Source organism: Oncorhynchus masou, chromosome 21, assembly GCF_036934945.1.
Source record: "Oncorhynchus masou masou isolate Uvic2021 chromosome 21, UVic_Omas_1.1, whole genome shotgun sequence".
In the NCBI taxonomy this organism is placed as follows: domain Eukaryota; kingdom Metazoa; phylum Chordata; class Actinopteri; order Salmoniformes; family Salmonidae; genus Oncorhynchus; species Oncorhynchus masou.
Window position 1 is genome coordinate 11228915 of NC_088232.1, and position 24826 is coordinate 11253740.

The 24826-nt window shown below is 45.8% G+C and overlaps 1 protein-coding gene across 3 annotated transcripts in view; it reads left to right on the plus strand.

The window, feature by feature from the left end:
- Positions 1-24826, plus strand: part of LOC135507809 (catenin alpha-2) — a 679445-nt gene that overhangs the window by 156450 nt on the left and 498169 nt on the right. For all 3 annotated transcript variants that reach the window (XM_064927473.1, XM_064927474.1, XM_064927475.1), the window contains exon 6: positions 4734-5000. In XM_064927473.1, the coding sequence (XP_064783545.1) occupies positions 4734-5000 (267 nt within the window). The remainder of the gene's footprint in view (positions 1-4733; positions 5001-24826) is intronic.

The window sequence follows — 24826 nt, forward strand, 5'->3', positions numbered from 1 at the left end:
AGGAGAAGTCCCGAAAGAGTCTCTGTGCCAGAATGTAAGGCTGGATTGTGTTGAAGGCAGAAGAAAAGTCAACAAACAGAACAAACAGAAATTGGATGTGGCTCTAGATGTCTATAGACCATGTTGAGGAGAGTAAGAATGGCATCATCAACTCCTCTGCTGGGCTGATAGGAAAACTGAAACGAGTCGAGGAGATTCTCGGTGGCACTGAGAACATGACTTTTCATCATTTTCTCAAGGCGTTTCATGACTAAGGATGTCAAGGAGACATGGCGGTAGTCATTCAGCACAGAGGGATGAGATGCTTTAGGAATTGCTATAATTATTGAGTTTTTTGAGGGAGGATTGGAAAATGTCTATAAAAACACCAGCCAATTGTTTAGCACAGTGCTTTAGCACCTGTCCACTTGTCTGGGCCTGGGCTTTTGTGTGCGTTACATCCCCTGAACAACTTCAAAACATTTGTTTGTAATGATGCTTCCATTTGTTTGTTTTTTACCTCCGACACAAAGTTGTCTGCTTTCAAATCTTGAGTAGAAAACATTCAGTTTATTAATAACCATGTTCTGGCCCTCATGTCTCCCAAGGACAGCATTGTTTTTCCCCCTGCAGACTGTATGTTGGGAGCGTTTGCCATGGATTTAATTCCTTGCCAGGCCACCCATGAGTTTCCTGAGGAGAGGGTTCTCTCCACCCTTTGCTTGTATGCCTCCTTGTCCACTAGTATCTGTCTTTTGATCTCACGTTGTACATCTCTTAAAGCCTGTCTATCACCCTCAGCATGAACTGCCTTCTTACTATTAAGTAGTGATTTAAGATTTTTGTTGATACCCAAGGCTTATTATTAGGGAAGCTTTTACGGGTTTCAGTGGGCACAACTGACTCAACACAGAAGTTTACATAGTCTGAAACATCTGAGTTCATCAAGATCCGAGCTGTTGTTCTCATACCTCCCACATAGTACAGTCTAACCACCCCCTGGAGACCAAATACCTCCCACATAGTACAGTCTAACCACCCCCTGGAGACCAAATACCTGCCACATAGTACAGTCAAAACACCCCCTGGAGACCAAATACCTACCACATAGTACAGTCTAACCACCACCTGGAGAACAAATACCTCTTACATAGTACAGTCAAACCACCCCCTGGAGACCAAATACCTCGCACATAGTACAGTCAAACCACCCCCTGGAGACCAAATACCTCCCACATAGTACAGTCAAACCACCCCCTGAAGACCAAATTCCTCCCACACAGTACAGTCAAAACACCCCCTGGAGACCAAATACCTCCCACATAGTACAGTCAAACCACCCCCCTGGAGACCAAATACCTCCCACATAGTACAGTCAAACCACCCCCTGAAGACCAAATTCCTCCCACATAGTACAGTCAAACCACCCCCTGGAGACCAAATACCTCCCACGTAGTACAGTCAAAACACCCCCTGGAGACCAAATCCCTCCCACACAGTACAGTCAAACCACCCCCTGAAGACCAAATTCCTCCCACATAGTACAGTCAAACCACCCCCTGGAGACCAAATACCTCCCACATAGTACAGTCAAACCACCCCCTGGAGACCAAATACCTCCCACGTAGTACAGTCAAACCACCCCCTGGAGACCAAATCCCTCCCACACAGTACAGTCAAAACACCCCTGGAGACCAAATACCTCCCACATAGTACAGTCAAACCACCCCCCTGGAGACCAAATACCTCCCACATAGTACAGTCAAACCACCCCCTGAAGACCAAATTCCTCCCACATAGTACAGTCAAACCACCCCCTGGAGACCAAATACCTCCCACGTAGTACAGTCAAAACACCCCCTGGAGACCAAATCCCTCCCACACAGTACAGTCAAACCACCCCCTGAAGACCAAATTCCTCCCACATAGTACAGTCAAACCACCCCCTGGAGACCAAATACCTCCCACATAGTACAGTCAAACCACCCCCTGGAGACCAAATACCTCCCACGTAGTACAGTCAAACCACCCCCTGGAGACCAAATCCCTCCCACACAGTACAGTCAAAACACCCCCTGGAGACCAAATACCTCCCACATAGTACAGTCAAACCACCCCCCTGGAGACCAAATACCTCCCACATAGTACAGTCAAACCACCCCCTGAAGACCAAATTCCTCCCACATAGTACAGTCAAACCACCCCCTGGAGACCAAATACCTCCCACGTAGTACAGTCAAAACACCCCCTGGAGACCAAATCCCTCCCACACAGTACAGTCAAACCACCCCCTGAAGACCAAATTCCTCCCACATAGTACAGTCAAACCACCACCTGGAGACCAAATACCTCCCACGTAGTACAGTCAAAACACCCCCTGAAGACCAAATCCCTCCCACATAGTACAGTCAAAACACCCCCTGGAGACCAAATTCCTCCCACACAGTACAGTCAAAACACCCCCTGGAGACCAAATACCTCTCACATAGTACAGTCTAACCACCCCCTGGAGACCAAATACCTCCCACATAGTACAGTCAAACCACCCCCTTGGAGACCAAATACCTCCCACATAGTATAGTCAAACCACCCCCTGGAGACCAAATACCTCCCACATAGTACCCAGGAGACAAGTGATATTGTTGTCGTTCCAAATCTGGACAGTTTTAACTGTGGGTTTCTCCCTCTCCAGGAGCCGACAGTAGGTTGGCCTGAAGTAGTTTTAACTGTGGGTTTCTCCCTCCCTTCTCCCTTGAATGTACACAACGGTAACAAACAATTGGGGGAACTCACTGGGCAGATCGTAAGGTCGCAGTGACACAGACAGCAGTTCAATGTCTGGGGCACAGAGTCTCTCTCTTACCAGGATCGATTTACACCACTGGTCCCTGACAAGCAGGCAGACACCCCCGGAGTGATGTTTCCCTGTGACGGGCAGATCACGGACCTCTCTGACCAGAGTGAAGCCCGGCCGCACCCCATCCCCCATACAGGGAATAGGGTGTGATTTGGGACACATGCTGAAAGTGTTGAGCTGCTGTCTCTCAGTTGATTGCCTCACATCTCTCCGCCGCTGGAAATGCCTCTTAAACATGACCATGGAATAATCATTTTGAATTCAGGGAATATGTCTTTGAGTGCTTTCTTAAAGCTCCACTAAGTTTGGGTACTTTTTGGAAGTGGCACATCGTTGAGGGAATGCTTTTTTAAAGTTTTTTTTTAAACCTTTCTTCGAATTAAATAGGAAGTGTTACATGAGAACACTTAATAATGCATAGGTAGAGTTTTGACAGGAAATCTGTAATAAATAATGTGTTGTGCACTCAGTCGAGCTGTTGGGTCACGCAAGGTGGGCTGTTCAAGGGGACCGACTTGACATAAAATAACTTTCTTCATATCAAGAAGGTCTGCCTATCAAGGCTTTATGATGTTTGAATAGAGAATATGAGTAGACATATCGAAGGAAGCCCGTGCAATTGAAAGCCTCAAGGTTCAACTTTCAATCGACACATATCTCTTGCCCACAATAATGGTATGTGACGATTCATTTGAGTGAGTTTAATTAAATATTCAGCCTTCGTTCGGATTGTATCTCGAGAGTCAGACCAGATGTCAAATCCTCTCTAAATGATTTCGAGCAAAGTTACCCTTTGAACAAAGTTTCAGTACCTCAAACTTTTCAAATCAATTCCAATACTGCTACAAAACAAGAGTCAAATAAGTTATGTATGTTAGTATAATTCTGCAGGTTTACTATATAACCTGTGCTGACGTCTGGCCTGAGTATGTGTAGCATGTCTTAACACGTATACGTTTCCTAAGCAATATAACATTTCCTAACCAGTATATCACATTTTCCTGACCGATTTATAACATTTTCTGAGCTGTAGACAACCTTTCCTAACCAATATACACTGAGTGTAACAAACATTAGAAACACTGCTCTAATATTGAGTCGCACCCTCCATTTTGGCAGCAGAACAGCCTTAATTGGAAAGCGTTCCATAGGGATGCTGGCCCACGTTGACTCCAATGCTTCACACAGTTGTGTCAGTTTGGCTGGATGTCCTTTGGGGTGGTGGACCGTTCTTGATACACACGGGGAAACTGTTGAGCGTGAAAAACCCAGCAGTGTTGCATTTCTTGATGCAAACTGGTCTGACACCTACTACCATACCCTGTTCCTTTAGTCATGCCATTAACCCTCACAATCCATGTCTATATTGTCTCAAGGCTTAAAAATCCATCTTTAACTTGTCTCCTCCCGTTCGTCTACACTGATTGAAGTGGTTTTATCAAGTGACATCAATAAGGGATCGTAGCTTTCACCTGGATTCACCTGGTCAGTCTTTGTCATGGAAAGAGCAGGTGTCCTTAATGTTTTGTATACTCAGTGTATAACATTTCCTAAACAGTATACATTTTCTAACCAGTATATAACATTTCCTTAACAGTATACATGAACTAACCAGTATATAACATTTCTTAAACAGTATACATTTCCTAACCAGTATACTACATTTCCTAACCGGTAAATAGCATTTCCTGACCAGTATATAACATTTCCTAACCGTTATATAGCATTCCTAACCAGTATATAACATTTCCTAAACAGTAGACATTTCCTAACCAGTATACAACATTTCCTAACCGGTATATAGCATTTCCTGACCAGTATATAACATTTCCTGACCAATATATAACATTTCCTGACCAGTATATAACATTTCCTAACTCCCCCATCTCGTCTTTAGGAGCTGAAAGACCCCCAGTGCCGGGACGAAATGGCGGCTGCGCGCGGCGCCCTGAAGAAGAACGCCACCATGCTCTACACGGCCTCGCAGGCCTTCCTGCGCCACCCGGACGTGGCGGCCACGCGCGCCAACCGCGACTACGTCTTCAAGCAGGTGCAGGAGGCCATCGGGGGCATCAGCAGTGCCGCTCAGGCCACCTCGCCCGGCGACGAGAAGCACGGCCACGCTGGCATCGGCGAGCTGGCCGCGGCCCTCAACGAGTTTGACGTGAGTACCATAACCTATTTCGCTCTCCCCAGCCCCATGATAAAAGTCGGGAAGCGTTGTATGGAGTTCTATGGAGTCTGCAAGACTGTGGGTCTGGCTGGGACGTATTTCTAAGGCTGTTGCCCAGGTGGGTACCTTTCCTTCCCGTCCTCTCTTTGATGACCGCTGCCTCGTCTCTGTGCTCTGTGGCTACATCACAGGTATTAGCCTTGTCTCCATGTGTTTTCCAAAAAAAGGGCAACCGTTTTGGCAAGGCGTATTTGAAACGGATTCTTGTATTGTGTTGACACACTTTTCAGGTGAACACGTCTGAGTGTTTGACAGTTGTACAGAGTACTTTGAACTTGATCTACTCCACTGTACGATACACCCGTGGGCTTGCACAGATAGACAGAACAGTGAATGCCACTGACTAACATTACCACTGAAACCGTCCAGTGATATACACTCATGGATTCAGAGAGACTTTTGCCTTCTTTTTCGACAAACTGCTTGGGTTGTCTCTGTTGCCTCGGCACTCACAACACATTTTTTTTGACACCCTTTTAATTACATACAACATGATGAATTGCTTACCTGCAACCGCAGCCGACGATTATATCAGACCATGAATTATTCAGCTAACATTTGCAAAGGGAGAGAGTCACACAGGCGTACTAACACACGCACACACACAGAGACACACCCACACACGCACAACCCACACACAGGCACATGCACACACTTCCGTTTCCCACCTCAGGTGTGTGTGACTGACTTTCCCACATTCATCCCTTCAGTCTTTTGATTCACCAGCACAGCCTGCGATACCACACGTGCATATTGTCTGTTATTTTCTTTGTGATGATGTTATTGACAGATACTTCGACAGGTGACTAAATCCACCTGCGTACGGATGAGCATCGCTCAAACGTCGCTGTTTGAACAAAGGATTACTCTGAGGTCAGGTCATTTACAAGCTTTAAAACAAAATGCCACCTCAGCAGAGAAGTCGGTGTGCATTATTGTGTGTGTCCTATCTAGTGTACTGCTTTTGATCAGAGCCCTATGAGCACTATATAGGGAATAGGGTGCCATGCAACCCTGCTGTTTTCATTCATCTCTGTAGGTGGTCTTTAATTTAACTTCCCTTTCAATACACACACTGCCAGCACTGGAGGAGTACATCATTTACAAGGATGTTCCTAAATATTATTACTAGCATGGATATTCCAGAATGGTATATTCCAGAATGGTATATTCCAGAATGGTATATTCCAGAATGGTTTCTGCTGCTTCGAGAAATATGACTAAAGACTGTCACCTAGTGGCCAATGACTATAAATACACCGTAGACGGATAACTGCTAAAAGTGGATGTAATTTTAGAGCTGTGCCCATCTCAGAGTAGGAGTGCTGATCTAGGATCACCTCCCCAATGTCCTTGTCATCTTATTCATTATGATCTAAAAGGCTAAACTTACCATAGACAACACTCAGACAGACTTTATGAATAAGGGCCCCGGCACATACTGTGAAATTTCAGAGGGACTGTTTTTTTTAAATTTTACCTTTATTTAACTAGGCAAGTCAGTTAAGAACAAATTCATATTTTCAATGACGGCCTAGGAACAGTGGGTTAACTGCCATGTTCAGGGGCAGAACAACAGATTTTTACCTTGTGGGATATGATCTCGCAAGCCTTTACGATTAATAGTCCAACACTCTAACCACTAGGCTACTTGCCGTTTATTGTTGTACTGACAATACTTGGACTTTAGCAGATGCTCTTATCCAGAGCAACTAGAATGAAGTGCCTTTCTCTGCAATTCAAACCCACAAACGTTTGGTTACTGGCCCGTCGTTCTTAACCGCTAGGCTACCTGCCACCTTGTTTAAGTTACATACTAACAAGCAGGCAATATATTTTGAGGGGGAATATTGAAAAAGTCATAACGTCTAATGTCATTGGTTTGATTGATTGGGCACGTATTATTGACATTATAGTTAGAAGCGTGGCTTTGAATACATGAGCAGCGTTTAATGTGTTTTTGTTGAATTTATCTGAGCATTCGGTATCGCGAGTGTATTATGTCTGAACTGTAAAGTGGTTGTGCACAAAAGAATATTACTCGTGTGTTATCCTTTAGGTTAGCTAGCATACCATTTGGTTTGTGGTACTGTTAAGGCATCTGCATGCTTCCCACCCGGAACAGTCTGGAAACAGTTTGTACATGTATTATGACAACATTTTGTGACGTTTTTTTCTCTTTTTGCTCGACGGCAAGAGTTTTAAGGTAAGCCGAAGTCTGATAGCCGAAGTCTACTCCCCTTCTGTCGGCGATTGGTCAACAGTAGGGATTCTTCAATTAAATCTTCGTTGTCAATCACGTTTTTTCACTTGAGAAACACCTGCACCAAACATCGTAGTTAGATGTAAAATGGTGCGACTTAGATCTCCTCCGCAAAAACATGAAAATGAATGACAGATTTATTATATCTTACTTGAATTCCACGGCGTCTCAAGATGGACAAACAGTACTGTTGCCACGTTGTTCTCGTTTTTCAAGGGAACCTAATATGCAGACCACAGGAGGCTGCTTCGGGCAGAACGGCTCGTAATAATGGCTGGAACTGAGTGAATGGATTGGCATCAAATGGTATTTGGTTTGATTTTGTATTTGATACCATTCCACATATTTCGTTCCAGCCATTCCCATGGGCCCGTTGTCCCCGATTAATGTGCCACCAACCTCCTGTGATGCAGACACCTTTACAGGGTATGATGTGCTGTATATAGCCCACAGGTAGAACGGTAGCTGAATTTGTATTATAGTGACCCCATGTGGTCGAAATTGAGAATTGCAAGCATGTCTATACGCCTGTCACTCAACACCTGCAATGTAGGTGAGGGCAACACTTGCTTACATATATCAGATGCAAAGCCTAAACATCACATTGAATTTATTTGATAAACCTTTTCCAAATGGTGGTGAATATATAGCCTGGTCCCAGATCTGTTATGGTGCTGTACAGGCAACTCATGTGGTCATTGGATATACAGGACAAACATATCTATAAGTCCGGAAATACATGATCGACATCCAAGATGGCAGCTGGAAAGTTTCGAGAAGGGATGCGGTTTTAAATCAGAAGATCAGGCTCCATGACAAGATTGGCACAAAGAATTTTGGCAATAGGGAAATACACCCTATTAACATGTTCGTACATCCCAATTGCCACAGTCCCTACAAAAGGGCGATTAAGGTCAGAGATAAACTCCAAAATTGATGGTGGAAACCTCATAATTACCCTATGCCTGTTACTGTCTGGAAATGTTCATCAATGCCCTGGCCCATTTTCTTGCGATAAATCCATTGGAGCAGCGGCATGCTACAATGGAGAAGGGCAGAAGGGTAGGAGCCCTCTCTTTCAGGTATGAATAATGAATAGAGAATTTGCTGACTTTGATCATGGCAACCAACCTCATCCTCCTGCTTCTCTCTGCTCTCCGAGCGCAGCGACCAGGAGAGGATGCAGAGGGAGGCCCCAGACAAGACGGTCTGTTGTGCCGAATGGACGTGGAGCAAAACTGGGATAGGGGCAGGGGACCTGAACGGCAATTTTGGTAAATCAAAGTTTATTGTCAATGGTGATTGACATTTTCATACAGACATGCTCAAAAAGGACAATGCTACTATTAAAGCTCTTAAGAATTGCTGTCATCTGTTTTCATTACACCAGCTGATACAGCCTCGCTTCGCGTTCCTAGGAAACTATGCAGTTTTTTGTTTTTTTTGTGTGTTATTTCTTACATTAGTACCCCAGGTCATCTTAGGTTTCATTACATACAGTCGAGAAGAACTACTGAATATAAGATCAGCGTCAACTCACCATCAGTACGACCAAGAATATGACTTTCGCGAAGCGGAACCTGTGTTCTGCCTTTCAACCAGGACAACGGAATGGATTCCAGCCGGCGACCCAAAAAAACGACTTCGTAAAAGAGGGAAACGAGGCGGTCTTCTGGTCAGACTACGTAGACGGGCACATCGTGCCCCACTTCCTAGCATTCTTCTCGCCAATGTCCAGTCTCTTGACAACAAGGTTGATGAAATCCGAGCAAGGGTAGCATTCCAGAGGGACATCAGAGACTGTAACGTTCTTTGCTTCACGGAAACATGGCTCACTGGAGAGACGCTCTCGGTGGCGGTGCAGCCAGCGGGTTTCTCCACGCATCGCGCCGACAGAAACAAACACCTTTCTGGTAAGAAGAGGGGCGGGGGCGTATGCCTTATGGCTCACGAGACGTGGTGTGATCACAGAAACATACAGGAACTCAAATCCTTCTGTTCACCTGATTTAGAATTCCTCACAATCAAATGCAGACCGCATTATCTACCAAGAGAATTCTCTTCAATTATAATCACAGCCGTATATATTCCCCCCCAAGCAGACACATCGATGGCTCTGAACGAACTTTATTTGACTCTTTGAAAACTGGAATCCATACATCCTGAGGCTGCATTCATTGTAGCTGGGGATTTTAACAAGGCTAATCTGAAAACAAGACTCCCTAAAATGTATCAGCATATCGATTGCGCCACCAGGGCTGGCAAAACCTTGGATCACTGTTATTCTAACTTCCGTGACGCATATAAGGCCCAGCCCCGCCCCCCTTTCGGAAAAGCTGACCACGACTCCATTTTGCTGATCACTGCCTACAGACAGAAACTGAAACAAGAAGCTCCCGCGCTGAGGTCTGTCCAACGCTGGTCCGACCAAGCTGATTCCACACTCCAAGACTGCTTCCATCACGTGGACTGGGACATGTTTCGTATTGCGTCAGGCAACAACATTGACAAATACGCTGATTCGGTGTGCGAGTTCATTAGAACGTGCGTTGAAGATGTCGTTCCCATAGCAACTATTAAAACATTCCCTAACCAGAAACCGTGGATTGATGGCAGCATTCGCGTGAAACTGAAAGCGCTAACCACTGCTTTTAATTAGGGCAAGGTGACTGGTAATATGACTGAATACAAACAGCGCAGCTATTCCCTCCGTAAAGCTATCAAACAAGCTAAGTGTCAGTATAGAGACAAAGTAGAATCTCAATTCAACGCCTCAGACACAAGAGGTATGTGGCAGGGTCTACAGTCAATCACGGACTACAAGAATAAATCCAGCTCAGTCACGGACCAGGATGTCTTGCTCCCAGGCAGACTAAATAACTTTTTTGCCCGCTTTGAGGACAATACAGTGCCACTGACACGGCCTGCAACGGAAACATGCGGTCTCTCCTTCACTGCAGCCGAGGTGAGTAAAACATTTAAACGTGTTAACCCTCGCAAGGCTGCAGGCCCAGACGGCATCCCCAGCCGCGCCCTCAGAGCATGCGCAGACCAGCTGGCTGGTGTGTTTACGGACATATTCAATCAATCCCTATACCAGTCTGCTGTTCCCACATGCTTCAAGAGGGCCACCATTGTTCCTGTTCCCAAGAAAGCAAAGGTAACTGAGCTAAACGACTACCGCCCCGTAGCACTCACTTCCGTCATCATGAAGTGCTTTGAGAGACTAGTCAAGGACCATATCACCTCCACCCTACCGGACACCCTAGACCCACTCCAATTTGCTTACCGCCCAAATAGGTCCACAGACGATGCAATCTCAACCACACTGCATACTGCCCTAACCCATCTGGACAAGAGGAATACCTATGTGAGAATGCTGTTCATCGACTACAGCTCGGCATTTAACACCATAGTACCCTCCAAGCTCGTCATCAAGCTTGAGACCCTGTGTCTCGACCCCGCCCTGTGCAACTGGGTACTGGACTTCCTGACGGGCCGCCCCCAGGTGGTGAGGGTAGGCAACAACAGACCAGCTGGCTGGTGTGTTTACGGACATATTCAATCAATCCCTATACCAGTCTGCTGTTCCCACATGCTTCAAGAGGGGCCGCCCCCAGGTGGTGAGGGTAGGCAACAACATCTCCACCCCGCTGATCCTCAACACTGGGGCCCCACAAGGGTGCGTTCTGAGCCCTCTCCTGTACTCCCTGTTCACCCACGACTGCGCGGCAACGCACGCCTCCAACTCAATCATCAAGTTTGCGGACGACATAACAGTGGTCGGCTTGATTACCAACAACGACGAGACGGCCTACAGGGAGGAGGTGAGGGCCCTCGGAGTGTGGTGTCAGGACAATAACCTCACACTCAACGTCAACAAAACTAAGGAGATGATTGTGGACTTCAGGAAACAGCAGAGGGAACACCCCCCTATCCACATCGATGGAACAGTAGTGGAGAGGGTAGTAAGTTTTAAGTTCCTCTGCATACACATCACAGACAAACTGAATTGGTCCACTCACACAGACAGCATCGTGAAGAAGGCGCAGCAGCGCCTCTTCAACCTCAGGAGGCTGAAGAAATTCGGCTTGTCACCAAAAGCACTCACAAACTTCTACAGATGCACAATCGAGAGCATCCTGGCGGGCTGTATCACCGCCTGGTACGGCAACTGCTGTTAGTTAGATTACTTGTTGGTTATTACTGTATTGTCGGAACTGGAAGCACAAGCATTTCGCTACGCTCGCATTAACATCTGCTAACCATGTGTATGTGACAAATAAATTTGATTTGATTTAATTAGCCCAACAGGGTCTGTCCTTCTACCCAAACCATCATTGACCTCGTGTTGGGTGTCAGATAGATCAAGGATGTCAAACAGCGGGGTTGTAAACTATGGCCTCAGTGATCATGCCCTCATGATCTGTATAGGGAAGGTTCATCAAAACATTTGTAATTGTCATAACTCAATACAAAATATGTATAGCTTGTGTTTCAATATATTTATATGAGCTCCAATCTGGCTTTAGGAAATCCTGTTCCTTGCTGACTATATCTAACTGATCACATCAGGAAGGAAGTTGGTAGAGGGAAAATGGGTTAGCTCTTATTGGCAAGGAAGAAAACAGATGGTGGATGTGGATGGGACCCTGTCTAAACCCCAAATCTTGAACTGTGGTATACCCCAAGGGAGTGTACTGGGTCCACTTTATTTTCTGTTGTATATAAATTATCTGAAATCTGCCTCTACATGTGACTGTTTCCTCTATGCAGATGATTCTGCACTGCTGGTTTCCCACAAAGACAGAAATGGGGTTGAGTAAGCCCTCAGTGCTGAACTTCTGAATGTCAGTAAATGGCTATAAGCTGTCACTTCACCTTGGAAAACAGAGACCATATTGATCGGGTCCAATGTGAAATTGAGGAAATCCCCCGATTGTAAGGTGGCAGTACGTGACATAACAGCAAAATACTCAGTTAATTATCATGGATGTGTGCTAACCATCTGACAGGGGGGAGCATGGCACAGAAATGTATATCCAAAGTGAACCATAACATTTTGGTTACTGGCTAGAACTTCCAAATATCTGGATAAGAATGGAATGGCAGGGGCTCTTGTTCAGTACATTCCAACCTCTCTCTCTCTACTGTGCCACTGTTACCTGGTAATTCGATCTACTCTGCTTTTTATGGAAAACTGTTTGGCTTTCAGAAAGCAAAAAGAGCGAAGCTAATTCCAGTAGGTAGGCAACAGTTTAATGAGACAAATTGCCCTCTGCCAGTCAGTGTGTGTGTGTGCTCTCCTGAAGCTGCTCGTTCATGATTGATTCCTGCTACACTATACTACACAGCCCCAGCCTGTGGACGGAGACACTATATGCTAGGCAATGCAACGGCTGGACACACATACACAGAGAAACACACACACACACACACACACACACACACACACACACACACACACACACACACACATACACACACACACACACACACACATATTCTCACACTCCTGTAGGAGCATACACAGGGCAGGGCGTAGGGTTCATGCACGTACATGCACACACACACACACACACACACCCACACACACCCTATTCCCAGTATAGGGACAATAGTGCTCCTGTCAAAAGTAGTGAACTTTATAGGGAATAGGGTGTCATTTTGAATGCAGCCCTGGTGTCCTCAGACTGGGTCAGTATCTGTCTTCTCCCCTCTCTGGACTGGGCCGGACTGGGCTGGGCTGGGATGAGAATCTATTCACAAATGAGAGATACAATCAAAAGGGAAGGCTGTTTGTTGATGTGTAGGAGGGTAGGTGTGTATGTTTACGTGTCAGATATATGATATAGTCAAATATACGTTGAGAGAATATTATATTTAACAGTGGACAATTGGATTATGGCGTGTACGGCACATTGTAGAAAGCATTGCACTGTGGATTCGACTGTTCCACTAGCCTTGGGTCTTCACTCTTACTTTTTTCAACTTTCCCCATCCATTTTATTTTGTGATTCCATTTTGCATCAAAACGATCCTTCTCTCCCTCTCCTCAGAGTTCCCCTCCCTCCAACGCCTAGCCCCTGATCAGAGAGAATGTAGTATGTCAGACTGCAGCACACGTAACATTCTCCCGCTTCCACATCTACCCAGGCCAAATTAATATTCATCACTCACAGAACCAAACAGCACTCCAGTACAAGGGGAAGGTGATGAGAAACACGACCAAAGACTCCGAAAACATCACTCCTACTCTTAAAAAAACCCAAATATGATGAAATAGTTTTATCATGTTACTCCGTCTATCCTATTCTCGTTTCTGCCAACTCTTTCTCTACCAAAGCAAATGAATCCCACACAGTGACCTTTGGAGAAGGAGCAGGCAAATTATACTAATTATTAGAAGTTAACCAATCCACATAGAATGTATTGTTAGTCTCGCTGTGTTCAGTTTCACCTCTCTGCGTTGAATCTTGGGAACGTTGAATGACGTTTTTGGTATTTAGTGTTGATATCCCCTGTCCCACAGAGTAAGGCCTGTAGTGGTCTGTCAAGGTCAAGCCATGACCAAACCTTCCCAAATTAAAAAGATCTGGTTGAGCTCCGCTCTCTCCCCGCCTTTCGTAGGAGCAAACAGATAGACAAAGGCTAGCTGAGGTTATTGCGCAATGTGGCACGAGAGCTGACACTGGAGAAGGAGAAGGCCAGAGGTTTTTTATATTTTTTTATATTTTTTGTATTTCACCTTTATTTAACCAGGTAGGCAAGTTGAGAACAAGTTCTCATTTCCAATTGCGACCTGGCCAAGATAAAGCAAAGCAGTTCGACACATACAACGACACAGAGTTACACATGGAGTAAAACAAACATACAGTCAATAATACAGTAGAAACAAGTCTATATACGATGTGAGCAAATGAGGTGAGATAAGGGAGGTAAAGGCAAAAAAAGGCCATGGTGGCAAAGTAAATACAATATAGCAAGTAAAACACTGGAATGGTAGATTTGCAGTGGAAGAATGTGCAAAGTAGAAATAAAAATAATGGGGTGCAAAGGAGCAAAATAAATCAATAAAATAAATACAGTAGGGAAAGAGGTAGTTGTTTGGGCTATACTATAGGTGGGCTATGTACAGGTGCAGTAATCTGTGAGCTGCTCTGACAGCTGGTGCTTGAAGCTAGTGAGGGAGATAAGTGTTTCCAGTTTCAGAGATTTTTGTAGTTCGTTCCAGTCATTGGCAGCAGAGAACTGGAAGGAGAGGCGGCCAAATGAAGAATTGGTTTTGGGGGTGACCAGAGAGATATACCTGCTGGAGCACGTGCTACAGGTGGGTGATGCTGTGGTGACCAGCGAGCTGAGATAAGGGGGGTACTTTACCTAGCAGGGTCTTGTAGATGACATGGAGCCAGTGGGTTTGGCGACGGGTATGAAGCGAGGGCCAGCCAACGAGAGTGTACAGGTCGCAATGATGGGAAGTATATGGGGCTTTGGTGACAAAATGGATGGCACTGTGATAGACTGCATCCAATTTGTTGAGTAGGGTATTGGAGGCTATTTTATAAATGACATCGCCGAAGTCGAGGATTGGTAGGATGGTCAGTGTTACAAGGGTATGTTTGGCAGCATGAGTGAAGGATGCTTTGTTGCGAAATAGGAAGCCAATTCTAGATTTAACTTTGGATTGGAAATGTTTGATGTGGGTCTGGAAGGAGAGTTTACAGTCTAACCAGACACCTAGGTATTTGTAGTTGTCCACGTATTCTAAGTCAGAGCCGTCCAGAATAGTGATGTTGGACAGGCGGGCAGGTGCAGGCAGCGATCGGTTGAAGAGCATGCATTTAGTTTTACTTGTATTTAAGAGCAATTGGAGGCCACGGAAGGAGAGTTGTATGGCATTGAAGCTTGCCTGGAGGGTTGTTAACACAGTGTCCAAAGAAGGGCCAGAAGTATACAGAATGGTGTCGTCTGCATAGAGGTGGATCAGAGACTCACCAGCAGCAAGAGCGACATCATTGATGTATACAGAGAAGAGAGTCGGTCCAAGAATTGAACCCTGTGGCACCCCCATAGAGACTGCCAGAGGTCTGGACAGCAGACCCTCCGATTTGACACACTGAACTCTATCAGAGAAGTAGTTGGTGAACCAGGCAAGGCAATCATTTGAGAAACCAAGGCTGTGGAGTCTGCCAATGAGGATGTGGTGGTTGACAGAGTCGAAAGCCTTGGCCAGATCAATGAATATGGCTGCACTCTAATGTTTCTTATCGATGGCGGTTAAGACCTTGAGCGTGGCTGAGGTGCACCCATGACCAGCTCTGAAACCTGATTGCATATCGGAGAGGGTATGGTGAGATTTGAAATGGTCGGTAATCTGTTTGTTGACTTGGTTTTCGAAGACCTTAGAAAGACAGGGTAGGATAGATATAGGTCTGTAGCAGTTTGGGTCAAGAGTGTCCCCCCCTTTGAAGAGGGGAATGACCGCACCTGCTTTCCAATCTTTGGGAATCTCAGACGACATGAAAGAGAGGTTGAACAGTCTAGTAATAGGGGTGACAATAATTTCGGCAGATAACTTTAGAAAGAAAGGGTCCAGATTGTCTAGTCCGGCTGATTTGTAGGGGTCCAGATTTTGCAGCTCTTTCAGAACATCAGCTGACTGGATTTGGGAGAGGGAGAAATGGGGAAGGCTTGGGCGAGTTGCAGCGGGGGGTGCAGTGCTGTTGACCGGGGTAGGGGTAGCCAGGTGGAAAGCATGGCCGTAGAAAAATGCTTATTGGAATTATTTTTGTATAAATAATATATAAATAAATATAAATAAATTCAAATATCTATGAGGGTGCCCGTGTTTACGGCTTTGGGGAGCAACCTGGTAGGTTTATTGATAATTTGTGTGAGATTGAGGGCATCAAGCTTAGATTGTAGGATGGCTGGTGTGTTAAGCATGTTCCAGTTTAGGTCGCCTAGCAGCACGAGCTCTGAAGATAGATGGGGGGCAATCAGTTCACATATGGTGTCCAGAGCACAGCTGGGGGCAGAGGTGGCCTATAGCAGGCGGCAACGGCGAGAGGCTTGTTTTTAGAGAGGTGGATTTTTAAAAGTAGAAGTTCAAATTGTTTAGGTACAGACCTGGATAGCAGGACAGAACTCTGAAAGGGCAGCTTTATAAACATGAAGATACTCCACATGACAAAACCCTTTTAAAATGAGAAGGTCAACAAAGGACATTTACTTGTAGGTACCTGAACCGAAAGAGATCCATCCATGTCCTTTTAAATCTTTTTTAACCTATATGGTTGTCCGATTGAGGTTAAAATATCTCTTTCACAAAGGAGAACATACCTTTTGGCTATTAACCTCAAATGTCCCTTTGGCCCCCTATGAGAAAGCAGTGGGTATAGTGAGGAAGACCGGTTTGAAAAGGTCAACAGCTGTGCATAATATGGTTAGAGAAGTGAGGAGGTTTGATTGATTGATTTTATTTGACAGTCCCTATACATAGTGCACAACTTTTGTCCAGAGTCCCAGGAGGCTGGCTAGTTGAAGAATCTCAACTATAAAATATATCTAGATTTGTTGAAACAACACTTTTTTTGGTTACCGCATGATTCCATGTGTTATTTTATAGTTTTGATGTCTTCACGATTATTCTACAATGTGGAAAATAGACAAAATAAAGAAAATCCCTTGAATGAGTAGGTGTTCTAAAACTTTTGACCGTTAGGGTACAGGCAGGCAGACATACTCTCTCCCTCTATCTCCCTCTCTCTCTCTCTCTCTCTCTCTCTCTCTCTCTCTCTCTCTCTCTCTCTCTCTCTCTCTCTCTCTCTCTCTCTCCCCTCTCTCTAACACTCTCCCTCCCCATCTCTCCCGCCTTGTGCAACATTGAGCTACTGTACTCGCACACAGAGCCTTTTAAATATTGACCCTCAGGCTGTCTGTCTCCCATCCAGATTAAATGGAACACCTAGAGCCATCGGCATTTGGATTGCAGAACAGGGCTAAATGTGAATCACTGTTTGTGTCCCAGATGGCACCCTATACACTATTTCCTATTACGCATATAGTGTGCTACTTTTGACAAAAGCCATATGGGCCCTGGTCAAAAGTAGTGCACTATAGGGGATGGGGTTGCCATTAAATCCGCGTCCACTGTGTACACACAGAGCCAGAGTGAATATGCAGAAACACTACAGCAATAATTAGTCTTGGTAAGGTCATGCAATTAGTTGAAAGCTAACACACGCACACACACAAATGTGTAAAGATACTGCTAAAGTACTGTACTGGTAGGGAGCTGACTGTCAAGCTGGGATACAAAGCAAGCTTCTCCCTTCAAATGAAATCAAATCACATTTTATTTGTCACATGCGCCGAATACACACCTACCCACTGTAGTGCCTTGCAGTCGGAGGCCGAGCAGTTGCCATACCAGGCATTGATGCAACCCGTCAGGATGTTCTCGATGGTGCAGCTGTAAAACCTGTTGAGGATCTGAGGACCCATGCCAAATCTTTTCAGTCTCCTGAGGGGGAATAGGTTTTGTAGTGCCCTCTTCACGACTGTCTTGGTGTGCTAGGACCATGTTAGTTTGTTGGTGATGTGGACGCCAAGGAACTTCAAGCTCTCAACCTGTTCTACTACAGCCCCGTCGATGAGACTTGGGGCGTGCACGGTCCTCATTTTCCTGTTGTCCACAATCATCTCCTTTGTCTTGATCATGTTTAGGGATAGGTTGTTCTCCTGGCACCACACGGTCAGGTTTCTGACCTCCTCCCTATAGGCTGTCTCATCATTGTCGGTGATCAGGCCAACCACTGTTGTGTCATCAGCAAACTTAATGATGGTGTTGGAGTCGTGCCTGACCGGGCAGTCGTGAGTGAACCGGGAGTACAGGAGGGGACTTAGCACGCACCCCTGAGGGGCCCCCGCGTTGAGGATCAGCATGGCGTATGTGTTGTTACCTACCCTTACCACCTGGAGGCGGCCTGTCAGTTGCGGAGGGAGGTGTTTAGTCCCAGCTTTAAGGGCTCTATTTTTAATTTAATTTAATTTTACCTTTATTTAACCAGGTAGGCAAGTTGAGAATACGTTCTCATTTACAATTGCGACATCTATGGTGTTTAACGCTGAGCTGTAGTCAATGAATAACATTCTCACATAGGTGTTCCTTTTGTCCAGGTGGGAAAGAGCTGTGTGGAGTGCAATAGAGATTGCATCCTCTGTGGATCTGTTGAGGCGGTATGCCAGTTAGTGTGGGTCTAGGGTTTCTTTGACAATGGTGGTGATGTGAGCCTTGACTAGCCTTTCAAAGAATTTCATGGCTACAGACGTGAGTGCTACAGGTCTGTAGTCATTTAAGCAGGTTACCTTAGTGTTCTTAGGCACAGGGACTCTGGTGTTCTGCTTGAAACATGTTGGTATGACAGACTCAGGCAGGGAGAAGTTGAAAATGTCAGTGAAGACACTTGCCAGTTGGTCAGCGCATAATCGGAGTACACGTCCTGGTAATCCGTCTGGCCCTGAGGCCTTGTTAATGTTGACTTGTTTATAGGTCTTACTCATATCGACTGTGGGGAGCGTGATCACACCATCGTCCGGAACAGCTGATGCTCTCATGCGTGTTTCAGTGTTAATTGCCTCGACGCGAGCGTAGAAAGTACTTAGCTCGTCTGGTAGGCTCGTGTCACTGGGCAGCTCTCGGCTGTGCTTCCCTTTGTAGTATTACTATGTAATAGTTTGCAAGCTCTGCCACATCCGACGAGCGTCGGAGCCGATGCAGTACGATTCGATGGTGTGTCGGATGGCATAGAAGGATTTCTTATAAGCTTCATGGTTAGAGTCCCGTTCCTTGAAAGTGGCAGCTCTAACCTTTTAGCTCAGTGCAGATGCTGCCTGTAAATCCTTGGCTTCTGGTTGGGGTAGGTACGTACAGTCACTGTGGGGGCGACTTCCTTGATGCACTTATTGATGAAGCCAGTGACTGATGTGGTGTACTCCTCAGTGCCATCGGAAGAATCCCGGAACATATTTCAGTTTGTGCTAGCAAAACAGTCCAGTAGTTTAGCATCTCCATCATCTGACCACTGTTTTATTGACCAAGTAAATTTTTGCTTGTAAGCAGGAATCAGCAGGATAGAATTATGGTCAGATTTGCTAAATGGAGGGAGAGCTTTGTACGCGTCTCTGTGTGTGGAGTAAAGGTGGTCTAGAATTTTTTTCCCCCTGGTTGCACCTTTAATATGCCTATAGAAATTAGGTAAAACTGATTGAAGTTTCCCTGCATTAAAGTCCTTGGCCACTAGGGGTGCCGCCTCTGGATGAGCCTTTTCCTGTTTGCTTATGGCGGAATACAACTCATTGAGTGTGGTTTTAGTGCCAGCCTCGGTCTGTGGTGGTATGTAGACAGCTATGAAAAATACAGATGAAAATTCTCTAGGTAGATAGTGTGTTACGAATTACTGTTGCAGGAACATTATGTACAAAATAAGTTACGAACAACGCAAAAAAAATATTTACAAAAATAAAAATAGCCTTGGTTGGTTAAGAGCCGATAAGACGGCAGCCCCTCCCCCCTCCGGCGCCATCTTGACATTCTACAAGGACATGTTTCCTTGTGCTGCTTGATATGAGTGGAGTAAGATGAGGGAGGAAAGATGCCTCGGTCGGCGGCCTGCAAAGCTTTTTAATGTAATTGCATTTCACATCAAAATGATTGCCTCAAATCATCCCCTCAGTCAATCCCTTTTACCCTTCTAGTAGCAAATGAGATGAGACTCTGGCTTTTGAGCTGCTGGACACACACACACACACACACACAAACACACACACACAGTGGTTTGCTGCTATCAGACGTCTGTTTAAGTCTATTTGACCCTCTACCTGGAGTGGAAAGGCAGAAACAGGTGCCACCACAGTACATCCAGATCACCAGTAGGGGGCATTGTTGTATCACTTTTCAATCCAGTCTTTTTATATATATATATATATATATATATAGATTATTTGTATCCCTTTTCCAGTGGCTTCGTTCTTCACTACTTAGAGAGAGAGAGAGAGAGAGAGAGAGAGAGAGAGAGAGAAAGAGAGAGAGAGAGCGAGAGAGAGAGCAAGAGAGAGAGAGAGAGAGAGTGAGAGCGAGAGAGAGCCCGCCCTACACCTCTGTAGCGTTAATGAGATGTAGACTAGGATACATAACTCCTGATGTTTGATTTAGATGTTATAGGTCTATTTAACCTCTGAAAGTCTAAGCCGTTGGCATTTAGCTATTACATTTTTCTTAGGACGCCTTTAGGTATTTAGAAAGTATTTAATAAAATATAGAATTTGATCTTTACCGCTGTAGCCCACAGAAACGCACTGAATAACACATTCATAAATGGCAAAAAATATACTCCAAAAAATAAATCATACGGAATAAGGTTTTGAAGTGTGTCGTATATAAAGGAAATATAACAATGCTCAGGAAATATTGTACTATTTTTGGACACATATTTCACCCCCCATGTTCACAAGTCTCTCCTTTCCATAGTGGGGTCATATTAGTTTGTAGCTCAAACGATTGGGAAGCTGCAGACAGAGGTTGACACATCAGCGTTGCCGACTTCAGACGCAGCCCAAAGAAACGGACATCTCTCGCTTAAAATGACTGATTTTGATGGGGATTTGTTTATCGTGCTACTTAGATTGACGCACGGGGGAGTCAATAGACTCTTAATGGTGAAATGCTCCACTGCTAACTAACTACTAGGTGCTGTTGAGCTGACCAATGGGAATACTGTTGGTCTTCAGTGGGTGTGTGTTGACCCCTGACCTTTCGTCCAGTGGCTAGTAGATGGATACTTTCTCCAGCTGCCCACTGAGAGAACTCGGTCAGCATTCCTTTCCTCTCCTCCCTCCTCCCTCGTTTCTTCCTGAGCTGACTGGAGAGGCGCTTCTCTCTCACACACACACACACACACACACACACACACACACACACACACACACACAACACACACACACACACACACACACACACACACACACACACACACACACACACACACACACACACTAACACACACACACACTAACACATAGGTTCATGCGTACGCATGGTGCAGTGCCGTGGAGCCTGCGGCTGAGATCCAAGTCACTCTGGATTATTTGACGTGTGATGCTGTTGTTGTTTTCATCCATTCGTCCTCCCGGCTGTTTTCCGTTCAGATACTTTCTATCTGCTGCTGTGTAGGTGTGAGACATTATTTTCTACCTGCCATGCTGTTCTTTATCTGTCAGTGTGTGTGTGTGTGTGTGTGTGTGTGTGTGTGTGTGTGTGTGTGTGTGTGTGTGTGTGTGTGTGTTTTGGGACATTCAGTGCAGCATCAACAAGGTACTTACCTACATAACAGCCTCTATACAGTGTGTTAAATATATATATATATATATATATATTACATATTTAATATATATATATAATGGTGCCTGTAGCTACATACTACATTGACTATATTAATGCAAGGCGTACAGGGATCCTACCCACCTAGACTTTTATCCACATCTATTATGTTCAGGAACTGGATAGCCCTAGCACGAGCCTAGCGTAGCAATTAGTGTGTGTGTGTGCATTTGTTGTTTGTGCGTGTGTAATAGTAACATGTCACTCAGTAGGGAGTGTGCCTCGTCGCCTACACCCACCAAGGGGAAGGGATTAGGGACATACAAAATAGTCTGACTGTGTAAAAAAAAGCTGGCTTCATTTGTAGGGGCAGTAAGAGTGTGTGTGTGTGTGTGTGTGTGTGCGTGTGTGCACCCGCGTGCGTGTGTGTGCCCGCGTGCCCATGTGCATTTGTTCGAACATGTACGGGTGTCAGTTGGTAGAGCATGGAGTTTGCAATGCCAGGGTTGTGGGTTCGATTCCCTCAGGGGACAAGCACGAAGAATGTATCCACTCACTACTGGAAGTCACTCTGGGATAAGAGCGTCTGCTAAATGACTAAAATGTATCTCCCTCTATCTCCGCGTGAGCAGACGGGACCGTTGGGAACAGTTCAGAGGACGCCCGAGTGAGCCGCATACTTAGTGGAGAGGCGTTTCCAGGGGAGTGCGGCCACCCGGCGCTGCCCTTTGTGAGGGCGCTTTCTCGGCGGTCTGAGAAGGCTCCCCGAGCCACCCTCCTCCTCTCCGGCAGAGACGGTGGCAAAGGAGCGATGCTGCAGTGCTCTAATGTATGTCGATGTCTTCCAACGCCGAGGAATACTTTCCTGGTAATTGCTGTATCAATCTGTGCACTCGTCACTATCCTCGCCGTCTCCTGTCAGTCTCTCTCCCATTAGAGTTTTTCTTTTGTCCTCGCTCTTTCTCTCCTCCTTGATCTCGCTCTCTCTTTTTAGCACTTTGCCTTTTTCCTTCTCGCTCTCGCTCCCTCCCTCCATCTTGTTTTTCTCTCTCTTGCTTCCCGTTCTGTCTCTCTCCCACTCTACCCCCCCCCCCGCTCCCCCTGCCCTTCCTCCCACTCTCTCTCTCCCCTCAGAGCAAGATGAGCCCTCCCTCTCTCTGACTCACATTGCTGCCTGGGCACTTGAGCATGTGGGTGTTCTGTTCTGAACACCTGAAATGGGCCTTTATTGCCTGTAGAAGAAAACTGGTAGGAGAGAGAAGAAAATTAAGTCCTTTCCACTGGGTATAGTGATCTGTAGCGCCTTAGAACACATGTTAGCATGAGATCAGTGGAGATGTGTGTGTATGCGTGTGTGCATGCGTACACTTACAGAAGCGTGCAAATACATGTATGCAGACACCCGCAGAACAAGGCCCCTTACAAACTCCCTATCCCCACCTCACAGACCGTCCCCCCCGTACACACACCCCTCTCTAGATCAACGAGTATTCTCTATACTGTCCTCAAACACAAAATGTCGCCCCAGCGCCGGTCGATACTCAACAGCTGAGCCCATATCCCCAAGGTGTGCTGCTAGATAAGGACATAGTGGGCCGGCGGCGGTCCGATCGACAGGCACCCTGCTGGGCTCGATAAAACTCCACTTCACCACTTATTCCCACCTCCACCAGGCCTCCCGCCAGCAGACACACACCTCTTAATTACCACTGACGGAGACGTGGCCTCACAAATACACACACACACACACACTCTCTCCCCCCGACACACACATACACACCAGTCAGTTTATCTCATTCTCCTCAGACCTGTCAGACGATAGCAATATGAAGAGGCAGTAGACTAGCTGATGAGTAATGAGACATGACCAGGGGAGATAGAGTAGCGTCGGTTGTTTGTGGCCCCACGGCTCTTGAGGTGAATAGCCGGTGTGTGTGTGTGTGTGAGAGAGAGACACTAATGCCTGGTGTTGTGAGTGGACAGCGTAACCATGGGACTATCAGTGCACAGTCAGACTACATAGATCCCGCCAAGTCCAGATCCACACTGATCCCTCTCAACCTTCTGCACATTCTGGATCCCTCCGTAGTGTTCACTGTTGTTTTTCTTCCCAGTGTTGGATCCATAATCTATCTATCTATCGCTCTCTCTCTCTCGCTCTCGACTCTCGCTCTCGCTCTCGACTCTCGCTCTCTCTCTCTCTCTCTCACACACACACTCACACACACACACACACACACCACTGTTCAGCCCAGGCTGAGGACCTGCTCTCAATATGTGTTACCGGACACTGTTGGGGCGGCAGGATAGCCTAGTGGTTAGAGCGTTGGACTAGTAACTGGAAGGTTGCAAGTTCAAACCCCTGCGCTGACAAAGTACAAATCTGTCGTTCTACCCCTGAACAGGCAGTTAACCCACTGTTCCTAGGCCGTCATTGAAAATAAGATTTTGTTCTTAACTGACTTGGCTGGAGAAGCGGGTTTTTGACATCCCAGTTGAAGGGGTCACACCATACTTGAAGGATATCTTTAAACTTCACTCCTAACCTCTACTGATCACATGTATAATCAGTGCATAATGTCACACGGCTCCGTAGACGGAAGGGAAGGCTGTCGAGCACGTAAGAGACACAGCACTTATTTCCCCCATGTAAGCATAGCGTTACATTGCATAGCGTTACATTGCATAGCGTTACATTGCATAGCGTATCATTGCATAGCGTATCATTGCATAGCGTTACATTGCATAGCGTATCATTGCATAGCGTATCATTGCATACCGTTACATTGCATAGCGTTACATTGCATAGCGTTACATTGCATAGCGTAACATTGCACAGCGTATCATTGCACACCGTTACATTGCACAGCATTACATTGCATAGCGTATCATTGCATAGCGTATCATTGCATAGCATAACATTGCATACAGTTACATTACATAGCGTTACATTGCATAGCGTTACATTGCATAGTGTAACATTGCATAGCGTTACATTGCATAGCGTACCATTGCATAGCGTATCATTGCATAGCGTATCATTGCATAGCGTAACATTGCATAGCGTTACATTGCATAGCGTTACATTGCATAGCGTTACATTGCATACCGCTA